Here is an 11,652-nt window from a genome sequence, read left to right as displayed (position 1 = left end):
ATACACTTTGGCTGAAATTTCCCAGTCTTCCTTCCTGCCAGTGGGAGTTTCCATACAAAATACATCCAAAATGAAAGCCACTGTTACCCAGGGTCATAAAGTGGTATAGTACAGAAGACCATTCAGCCCATTGAATTGGTGTTAGCTCAGCAATCCAGTCAGTCTCTCAAGTATTTATCCGAATTCCCCTATGAAGACAATTACTGAATCTGCTTCCCCTGCCTTATCTGAATGTAATGATTGTTTGGCATACAACCTCAGAATATGAATAGGAACTATTTATACAAGGATGCAACGAAACAATTTATACAGGCATCCAACAAAGATAATTTGGGAATATTGTATGAAGCAGGAGTAGGCCATTCAGCCTTTCAATCCTGCCCCGCCATCATTTTGATAATTGTTGTGGGAAAGTCACCACTTCGGAGTCAGACTTGGAGGTTCAACAAACAGTTTTATTCGGACAAAGCTTTGGGAGAAGTGCTGGCAGTCCACAGTACAGGCAGCCACCTTCTCAACTACACAAAGGTAGTTGAGCATCTTTTATACATTGTCAGATAATAGACAGTATGGATATTAGCTGCTAGCACAGCGTTATGTGTTGAGTAGTCAGTACGGACATTAACAGCACATGGTTATATACAGACAAGTATGGACTTTGACAGTTGGCACATCATTGTACATAGAGTAGATACGTTTATGCAGTTATGGTCCTATCAATGGCTGATCTTGTGAAATAGATTTATGCATTTATGTCCCTCCATCAGTGGCTGATCTCGTTATCAAACTCATTGTTTCGTGTCTGCTTTTATCTCAAGTTTAAGGTGCCTCAAAGTTTCCTGCAGTAATTTAAACAATTTTAACTCTCTGTGTAATGTCTGTGCCCAAAGTCAGTGCCTCTTAACGTCTTTTCCCAGAGTCCATTTTGTGTGCCAGGTAACCACTTGTGTCCTTTAACTTTGATTTCACTCCAACAATAATCAAATTCAGTATCCTGATTCCACCCCCCCCCCCACCTCCCCGCCATATCCCTTTAGCCCCAAGTGTTATATCTATTTCCTTCTTGAAATCACACACTGTTTTGGCCTCAACTACTTTCTGTGGGGGTGAATTCTACACATTCACCACCCTCTGGGTGAAGAAATTTCTCCTCACCTCAGTTCTAAAAGGTTTACCCCTTATCCTCAAACTCTGACCCCTAGTTCTGGACTCCCCCCATCATCGGGAACATTCTTTCTGAATCTACTCTGTCTAACCCTGTTAGAAGTTTCTATGAGATCCCCTTCACTCTTCTAACCTTCAGTAAATATAATCCTAATTGATTTAGTTTCTCCTCATATGACAGACCTGCCATCCCAGGAATCAGCCTGGTAAACTCTCACTGTACTCCCTCTACAGCAAGGGCATCCTTCCTTAGATAAGGACACCAAAACTGCACACAATACTCTAGGTGTGGCCTCACCAACAATTGCAGCAAAGCATTTTGATTTGATTTATTATTGTCACATGTACTGGGAAACAATGAAAAGTATTGTTTCTTGCGCACTATACAGACAAAGCATACCGTTTGTAGAGAAGGAAACAAGAGAGTGCAGAATGTAGTGTTAATGAAATTTTGGAAGCATGGAACGAGAGTGAAAGATAGAATTAGAAGGTATGCTGGGCACAGCTTGCAAGAAAGTCACCTCGCTCCGCCACCATCTTAGAATGGAGCCCTACACTCAAATCCTCTCACTATGAAGGCCAACATACCAATTGCCTTTTTTACTGCTTGTTGTACCTGGTATTAAGGTATTAAAATTCTGTACAATGTCTCTGTGCACTCCAATATTGGTACGCTGCCCTATGAGGAACTGCGCATACATGTATTTGTACCCTGAGATCCCTTGTTCCTCTACCCAACCTCGACTCGCACCTTCTGAATAACAAGTGACCGGCCTCTTCTCCCGACCACAGGCAGTCCCTTGAGCCTAAGACACGGTTCTTTCCTGAAAACTACATCTTAAACCCAAACTGTGTAACTTGTTTGAATTTGCTTGCCGGCGAGGCGTCACATCGGAGCAAGATTTGTAAAGTCAAAACTGACAACAGAAAGTTGAAACGGTGCCTGCTGCCTCACAGCGCCAGGAACCCGGGTTTGACTCCCAGCTCGGGGTCACTGTCTGTGTGGAGTCTGCATGTTCTCCCCGCCCCACTCCCCGTGTTTGTGTGGCTTTCCTCCGGGTGCTCCGGTTTCCTCCCACAGTCCGATAGATGTGCTGGTTAGGTGCTAAATTCTCCCTCGGTGTTACCCCAAACAAGCGCCGGAGTGTGGCGACTAGGGGATTTTCACAGAAACTTCATTGCAGTGTTAATGTAAGCTGACTTGTGACACTAATGGATAAACTTAAACAAAGACATGCTGGTTAAGGTGCATTGGTTGTGCTAAATTCTCCCTCAGCGTTACCCCAAACAGGCACCGGAGCGTGACGACTATGGGATTTTCACAGTAACTTCATTGCAGTGTTAATGTAAGCTTTTTTATGACACTGATGAATAAACTTTAAATTTGTAAGGCCATTGATCCGAAACATTTTAATACCACAGATGCTGCCAGACATGCTGAGCATTTCCAGCATTCACAGTATTTTGCTCTCCTCCTGTGTCCTAGTGTTAAATTTTGTCTAAAATGCTTCACTCTGTTAAAGTGGGGTTAAATAGTGCCAATCCTTCTGACTGGGGTCCTATTATCTGACATGGATGGGCGGGAGGGCACTGCAACCTGATTATTTATGGTCAGGTTTCAATTTCTAGGTTCACGCTGGGAATCCCGGAGAGAGTGAGGCGGGCGGGCGGACAGATATATTTTCCTCAGGCCGCCGCTGGATTTCGGGCAGAAGAAGGCGGCCGTTTCCAGCCGGGAGTCGGGAGCTGGGCTCGGGTAAGTCCGGGGGGAGTGTGCTATTTGATTGGAATACACTGGGGTTAAAGTCTGGCCTCCGGCCTAACCGAGCCCCGGCCTCAATTCGCCCCCAACCCGCCTAGAGGAGCCGCTCCCCCGGGGGCGCGGGGAGGGAGGACCGGCCCGGGCTCGGAGGGTAGGAAATAACCCAGAATAATCCATAAAACACCAGAAATAACTCAAAATAACCCCAAATAATCCATAAAACACCCAGAATAATCCATAAACCACCAGAAATAACCCAAAATAACACCAAATAATCCATAAAACACCCAGAATAATCCATAAAACACCAGAAATAACCCAAAAAAACCCCCAATAATCCATAAAACACCCAGAATAATCCATAAAACACCCAGAATAATCCATAAAACACCAGAAATAACTCAAAATAACACTAAATAATCCATAAAAAACCCAGAATAATCCATAAAACACCAGAAATAACCCAAAATAACCCCAAATAATCCATAAAACACCCAGAATAATCCATAAAACACCAGAAATAACTCAAAATAACACCAAATAATCCATAAAACACCCAGAATAATCCATAAACCACCAGAAATAACTCAAAATAACACTAAATAATCCATAAAAAACCCAGAATAATCCATAAAACACCAGAAATAACCCAAAATAACCCCAAATAATCCATAAAACACCCAGAATAATCCATAAAACACCAGAAATAACTCAAAATAACACCAAATAATCCATAAAACACCCAGAATAATCCATAAAACACCAGAAATAACCCAAAATAACACCAAATAATCCATAAAACACCCAGAATAATCCATAAAACACCAGAAATAACTCAAAATAACACCAAATAATCCATAAAACACCCAGAATAATCCATAAACCACCAGAAATAACTCAAAATAACACCAAATAATCCATAAAAAACCCAGAATAATCCATAAAACACCAGAAATAACCCAAAATAACCCCAAATAATCCATAAAACACCAGAAATAACCCATTAAATGCCCAGAATAATCCATAAAACACCAGATATAACCCAAAATAACCCATTAAACACCCAGAATAATCCATAAAACACCAGATATAACCCAAAATAACCCATTAAACACCCAGAATAATCCATAAAACAGATATAACCCAAAATAACAGAATAATCCATAAAACACCAGATATAACCCAAAATAACCCCAAATAATCCATAAAACACCCAGAATAATCCATAAAACACCAGAAATAACTCAAAATAACACCAAATAATCCATAAAACACCCAGAATAATCCATAAAACACCCAGAAATAACCCTAAATAACCCCAAATAATCCATAAAACACCAGAAATAACCCAAAATAACCCATTAAACACCCAGAATAACTCAAAAAACACCCAGAATAATCTATAAACATTCAGAATAACCCATAAAACACCCAGAATAATCTATAAACACCCAAAACAACCCATAAAACACCCAGAATAATCCATAAAACACCCAGAATAAACCAAAAAACACCCCAAATAATCTATAAAACACTACAAATAACCCCAAAATCATTCAAAATAACCCAAAACCACTCAAAATAATCCAAAAACCACTCAAATTACCCAAATAATAACGCAGAATAATCCATAAAACATCCCAAATGACCCCAAATAAACCCCAAGTCATCCAAAATAACCCCAAATCACCAAGATGTTGTTCTTGAGTCGTTTGGTATGTAACCTCAGACTTTTGTACCTTTTCCCCGACGGGAGAAGGTGGAAGAGAGAATGCCCGGGGTGCGTGAGACATGGAGGTCAAGAGGAAATGGGGCTGGGCAACAAGTCCTGGCCTTTCGCAAGGATTCCCACATCCCAGGAAAGAATCAAACAGGTTAGGTTGATTGGCTGTACTAAACTAGTGTCCTGGGATGCGTAGGTCAGCGGTTTTAGTGGGGCAAATATGTGGGGGTTGCGGGGAAAGGGCCGGGGTGGGATTGTTGTCGGTGTGGACTTGATGGGCCGAACGGACTGTAGGGATTCTATGCCGAGGGAGCCACTCAGTTCAAGGGGCAATTAGGGATGGGCAATAAATGCTGGCCCAGCCGGCGATGCCTACAGCCCATGGATAACAAAAATCGGTCCGTGTATGTTATACTTAAGGTACATTTAAATGTATGTTCACCTTCGAGCAGGAAATCTGTTTGGTTTTCGTTGTGTCTTCAAGAAAGGACGGGAGATTGTTTTGAAGTTTGCCTTGTTCACTGGCTACTGTTTGAGAATGAACACCGCTCCCAAAATCCGGACGGAGCCTTTAGGCTCATTGACCATCCATGGAAACCCTTACTCGGTCTTTGTGATCCAGGAGGGCTACGCGTACACGGACAGCGAGGGCCACACCAGAGCAGATGGCACGGTGACACTGCTGAAGGGGCCGCGGGTGGTCCTGGTGGACACAGGCAGCCCCTGGGACAGGGGGGTTATCCTGCAGGGGCTGGGGGCCCACGGGCTGGGGGCAGGGGACGTCTCGTTTGTGGTGTGCACCCACGGCCACTCCGACCACGTCGGCAACCTCAACCTCTTCCCCCAGGCCACCGTGGTGGTGTCGCAGGACATCTGCCGGCGCGACGTCTACCTGGAGCACGACTTCGGCTCCGGCCTGCCGTTCCGGATCGACGACTCCGTGGAGGTGTTCGCCACCCCTGGGCACTGCGGCAGCGACGTCAGCGTCCTGGTGAGGGGCACGGAGGCGGGCACCGTGGTGGCGGCCGGGGACCTGTTCGAGAGAGAGGAGGACGAGGGGAGCTGGCAGCTGCTGAGCGAAAATCCCGAACTGCAGGCCAAGCACCGGGATAAAGTCCGGAAGCTGGCCGATGTGATTATTCCCGGGCACGGGGCACCCTTCCGCCTAATAAAGGAAAGCAAGCCGGCTTTATGAAGCAATCTGCCTTCCCGTCCTTTATCTCACTGCTGGTTTTACTCTTTCTCCCAAAGGTGCTGGCGCACGCTTCACTGCAGCCGTCTAAACATTGGTGATCCTTGTTTAGAACAGAATTCCTCGAGTGCAGAAGCAGGCCGTGTTAGTGCAGGCTCGATGGGCCAAGTGGCCTCCTTCTGCACCGTAGGGATTCAATGATTGGCTGTGATAAATTGATGTGGAGATGCTGGCGTTGGACTGGGGTAAACACAGTAAAAAGTCTGACAACACCAGGTTTAAGTCCAACTGATTTATTTGATAGTAAACTCACTAGCTTTCGAGGTTTCCCTCTTTGCCAGGTGAATGGAGAGTTCTGGCCTCAGACAGAGTATATAAAGCACAGACAATTTACAGATTACTGATTAGAATGCAAATCTTTACACCTAACCTGCTGTTCAAGTCTTAAAGTGGCCGACAGTGTGTGTGGAAGGAGCACTGATCACAGGTTAAAGAGATGTGTATTGTCTCCAGACAGGACAGTGAGTGAGGTTTTGCAAACCCAGGCAAGTCACGGGGGTTACAGATAGTGCGACATGAACCCAAGATCCCTGTTGAGACCGTCCTCATGTGTGTGGAACTTGGCTATCACGCCACACGACAGCGCAGAGTCGCTGAGCAGAGACTGATAGCCAAGTTCTGCACACATGAGGACGGCCTCAACCAGGATCTTGGGTTCATGTCGCACTATCTGTAACCCCCATGACTTGCCTGGGTTTGCAAAACCTCACTCACTGTGCTGTCTGGAGACAATACACATCTCTTTAACCTGTGATCAGTGCTCCTTCCACTCACATTGTCAGCCACTTTAGGACTTGAACAGCAGGTTAGGTGTAAAGATTTGCATTCTAATCAGTAATCTGTAAACTGTCTGTGCTTTATATGCTCTGTCTGAGGCCAGAACTCTCCATTCACCTGGCAAAGAGGGAAACCTCGAAAGCTAGTGAGTTTACTATCAAATAAATCGGTCCGACTTAAACCTGGTGTTGTCAGACTTTTTACCGTGATGAATTGCCCCTTGATGTCCCAGAGATGTGCAGGTTAGGTGGATTGGCCATGGTAAATTGCCCCTTAGGCTCTCCAATGCAATCACAGTGTACAGCCAGAAACCTTATCGTATATGCACTTGAAATGCCTGCAAAATGGGACTAGCCCCCAGCACAGACAATGTGGGCCAAATGGCTCTTCAATTTCTATCGATTCTTTTTAGGATCAAACAGATCAAGTAGTGCAGGTACATAGTTCATTGAAAGTGGCATCACAGATAGACAGGGCAGTGAAGAATGCGTTTAGCCTTCATCAGTCAGGGCATTGAATATAGGAGTTGGGACGGTATGGTCCAGTTGTATAAGTCATTGGTGAGGCCGCACTTGGAGCATTGTGTTTTGGTCGCCCTGTTATAAGAAAGACACTGATAAACTGGAGTGAGTGCAGAGAAGTGCACGGGCAGAGTAGTTAGAGCTGCTGCCTCACAGCGCCTTGGACACGGGTTCGATTCCTGGCTCGGGTCACTGTCTCTGTGGAGCAGCACATTTTCCCCGTGTCTGCGTGGGTTTCCTCTGCGTGTCATAGAGGTTTACAGCATGGAAACAGACCCTTCAGCCCCCAACTTGTCCATGCTGCCCTTTTTAAAACCCCTAAGCTAATCCCAATTGCCCGCATTTGGCCCATATCCCTCTAAACCCCTCGTACCCATGTAACTGTCTAAATGCTTTTTAAAAGACAAAATTGTACCCGCCCCTACTACAGCCCCTGGCAGCTCGTTCCAGACACTCACCACCCTCTGAGTGAAAAAATTGCCCCTCTCCCCTCTCACCTTAAACCTATACCCTCTAGTTTTAGACTCCCCTACCTTTGGGAAAAGATATTGACTATCTAGCTGATCTGTGCCCCTCATTATTTTATAGACCTCTATAAGATCACCCCTCAGCCTCCTACGCTCCAGGGAAAAAAGTCCCAGTCTATCCAGCCTCTCCTTATAACTCAATCCATCAAGTCCTGGTAGCATCCTAGTAAATCTTTTCTGCTCTCTTTCTAGTTTAATAATATCCTTTCTATAATAGGGTGACCAGAACTGTACACAGTATTCCAAGTGTGGCCTTACCAATGTCTTGTTGAAGTTGTACAAGACGTCCCAACTCCTGTATTCAATGTTCTGCCCAATGAAACCAAGCATGCCGAATGCCTCCTTCACCACTCTGTCCACCTGTGGTTCCATTTTCAAGGAGCTATGAACATGTACCCCTAAATGCTAGAGGGTGCTGCCGTTTCCTCCCACACTCCAAAGATGTGTGGGTTAGGTGGATTGTCCATGCTAAATTGACCCTAGTGTCAGGGGATTAGCAGGGTAAATAGGGTTACGGGAATAGGTCCTGGGTGGAATCATGGTCAGTACAGACTCAGTGGGCCAAATGGTCTCCTTCTGTACTGTAGGGATTGTGTGAGTTACAGGGAGTGGTTGGCCAGGGTGGGGTTTTATTCCTTGGAATGTAGGAGAATGAGGGGTGAGGCGTATAAAATCACAGATAGGGTTAATGCAGATAGCCTTTTACCCAGATAGTCTCAAGGGCAGAGGCGAAAGGGACCTGAGGGGTAACTTCTTCATGCAGAGGGTGATGCGCGTATGGAATGAGCTGCCAGAGAAAGTGGTTGAGGCGGGGACCAGGGTCCCTGGCGCTGTGAGGCAGCAGTGCTAACGATTGCACCCACGCACTTCTCTGCACTCTTTACAGTCTTTCCAACAACAGCGTGACCACATTGCTCCAAGTGCGGCCTCACCAATGACTTATATAACTTGACAATAGCGACATTTAAAAAGCATTCGGATGAGTAGACGGATGGGGGAGGGTTAGAGGGATATGGGCCAAATGCGACTAGTTGGCAGGGCACCATGATTGGCATGGAATGGATTGGCCAAAGGGCCTGTTTCCGTGCGCTATTGTCTCTGTGATTGTTCAAATAAAAATCCTTGGATAGGGATGGCATTTTTTTACACCTGTATCAGCTTGTACCTAGTACACATCACAGGCAATGCTGTTAACTTTTAATATTTAACTTGTTACGGTGAGATCATCTGAACGGCACACTTTAAACTGGAGATTAATGCGAAAATATAGATACAAGGCCATCTCATAGAACTCCTACAGTGCAGGAGAAGGTCATTCAGCCAATCGATTGTACACTGATAACAATCCCACCCAGGCCCTAACCCCACAAATTTACCCTGCTAGTCCCTCTAACCTACGCATCCCCGGACACTAAGGGGCAATTTAGCATAGCCAATCCACCTAACCTGCATTCCTTTGGACACTAAGGGGCAATTTAGCATGGCCAATCCACCTAACCCGCATATCTTTGGACACTAAGGGGCAATTTAGCATAGCCAATCCACCTAACCCACACATCTTTGGACACTAAGGGGCAATTTAGCATGGCCAATCCACCTAACCTACACATCTTTGGACACTAAGGGGCAATTTAGCATGGCCAATCCACCTAACCCGCACATCTTTGGACACTAAGGGGCAATTTAGCATGGCCAATCCGCCTAACCTACACATCTTTGGACACTAAGGGATAATTTAGCATGGCCAATCCACCTAACCTGCATTCCTTTGGACACTAAGGGGCAATTTAGCATGGCCAATCCACCTAACCTGCACATCTTTGGACACTAAGGGACAATTTAGCATGGTCAATCCACCTAACCCGCACATGTTTGGACACTAAGGGGCAATTTAGCATGGCCAATCCGCCTAACCTACACATCTTTGGACACTAAGGGGCAATTTAGCATGGCCAATCCACCTAACCTGCATTCCCTTGGACACTAAGGGGCAATTTAGCATGGCCAATCCACCCAACCCGCACATCTTTGGGTTTTGGGAGGAAACCGGAGCACCCGGAAGAAATGCACGCAGACGCGGAGGGGAAGAACATGCTGACTCCACACAGGTGGTGACCCAAGCCGGGAATCGAACCCGGGTCCCTGGCGCTGTGAGGCAGAAGTGCTAACGAAGCACTGTGCCACCGTGCTGGCCTTTGAAGTTGTTAAATTCTGTTCTAAGAAAGGGAACTTAACAAGTTCAAAGCACAAAACCAGATGTGGAAATCCCTGGACATCAAACAGTCAAGATTCAGTGGGTAATATACAGATTGCAGGAGTATAATAAAGCCTTATCAGTCCTGGAACATGCAGATGACGATTTATGACACTGTCAGTATTCCGTGATGTATTTACACTCCTCCCACATTTACGAATTTGGCACTTCCTCCTGCACTCCCGAAACTGCTGAAACTGACTCATGGTACATTGAGGTCCTGAATAAAAATTACACACTGAGTTTCATTGAATCATAGGTCTTCCTTAACCTGCACCTTCACTCTGACAGGAAGGGAATCAACACCCTCTAATTCGGCAAGGACCAGACTCAAGTTTCTTTGTTGACCAGTTTTATTCATAGAATCATAGAATCCCTACAGTACAGAAGAAGGCCATTCGGCCCCTCGAGACTGCACCAATAACAATCCGGTCCAGGCCCTAGCCCAATAACCCCACATATTTACCCTGCTAATCCCCCTGACGCTAAGGGGCAATTTATCATGGCCACTCCACCTAACCTGCACATCTTTGGACATTAAGGGGCAATTTAGCATAGCCAATCAACCTAACTTGCACATATTTGGACACTAAGGGACAATTTAGCATGGTTAATCCACCTAACCTACACATCTTTGGACACTAAGGGGCAATTTAGCATGGCCAATCCACCTAACCTGCATTCCTTTGGATACTAAGGGGCAATTTAGCATGGTCAATCCACCTAACCTGCACATCTTTGGACACTAAGGGGCAATTTAGCATGGCCAATCCACCTAACCTGCACATCTTTGGACACTAAGGGGCAATTTAGCATAGCCAATCAACCTAACTTGCACATATTTGGACACTAAGGGACAATTTAGCATAGTTAATCCACCTAACCTACACATCTTTGGACACTAAGGGGCAATTTAGCATGGCCAATCCACCTAACCTGCATTCCTTTGGATACTAAGGGGCAATTTAGCATGGTCAATCCACCTAACCTGCACATCTTTGGACACTAAGGGGCAATTTAGCATGGCCAATCCACCTAACCTGCACATCTTTGGACACTAAGGGACAATTTAGCATGGCCAGTCCACCTAACCTGCACATCTTTGGACACTAAGGGGCAGTTTATCATGGCCACTCCACCTAACCTGCACATCTTATGACACTAAGGAGCAATTTAGCATGGCCAATCCACCTAGTCCCAATTGCCCGTATTTGGCCCATGTCCCTCTATACCCATCGTATCCATGTAACTGTCTAAATGCTTTTTAAAAGACAAATTTGTACCCGCCTCTACTATTACCACTGGCAGCTTGTTCCAGACACTCACCACCCTCTGTGTGAAAAACGTGCCCCTCTGAACACTTTTGTATCTCTCCCCTCTCACCTTAAACCAATGCCCTCTAGTTTTAGACTCCCCTACCTTTGGGAAAAGATATTGACTATCTAGCTGATCTATGCCCCTCATTATTTTATAGACCTCTATAAGATCACCCCTCAGCCTCCTACGCTCCAGAGAAAAAAGTCCCAGTCTATCCAGCCTCTCCTTATAACTCAAACCATCAAGTCCCGGTAGCATCCTAGTAAATCTTTTCTGCTCTCTTTCTAGTTTAATAGTATCCTTTCTATAATAGGGTGATCAGAACTGTACACAGCATTCCAAGTGTGGCCTTACC

At 45.5% G+C, this 11,652-nt stretch overlaps 1 protein-coding gene across 2 annotated transcripts; it reads left to right on the top strand.

The window, feature by feature from the left end:
- Nucleotides 1-2,830: 2,830 nt before the first annotated feature.
- On the top strand, nt 2,831-5,971 carry mblac1 (metallo-beta-lactamase domain containing 1). Of its 2 annotated transcripts, none has more exons than XM_080181874.1 (2): nt 2,831-2,920; nt 5,099-5,971. In XM_080181874.1, the coding sequence occupies exon 2, from the start codon at nt 5,188-5,190 to the stop codon at nt 5,842-5,844; it is 657 nt and encodes a 218-aa protein (XP_080038000.1). In that variant the 5' UTR covers nt 2,831-2,920; nt 5,099-5,187; the 3' UTR covers nt 5,845-5,971. The 2 variants fall into 2 exon arrangements, with proteins under 2 accessions (XP_080038000.1, XP_080037998.1); XM_080181872.1 differs by having other exon boundaries at nt 5,102-5,970.
- The last annotated feature ends 5,681 nt before the right edge of the window (nt 5,972-11,652 follow it).

This window comes from Carcharhinus amblyrhynchos, unplaced genomic scaffold, assembly GCF_965287045.1.
Source record: "Carcharhinus amblyrhynchos unplaced genomic scaffold, sCarAmb.v2.hapA scaffold_43, whole genome shotgun sequence".
NCBI lineage: Eukaryota > Metazoa > Chordata > Chondrichthyes > Carcharhiniformes > Carcharhinidae > Carcharhinus > Carcharhinus amblyrhynchos.
Note: the sequence above shows the minus strand (reverse complement) of the source record. Positions and strands in the feature narration are given on the sequence as shown.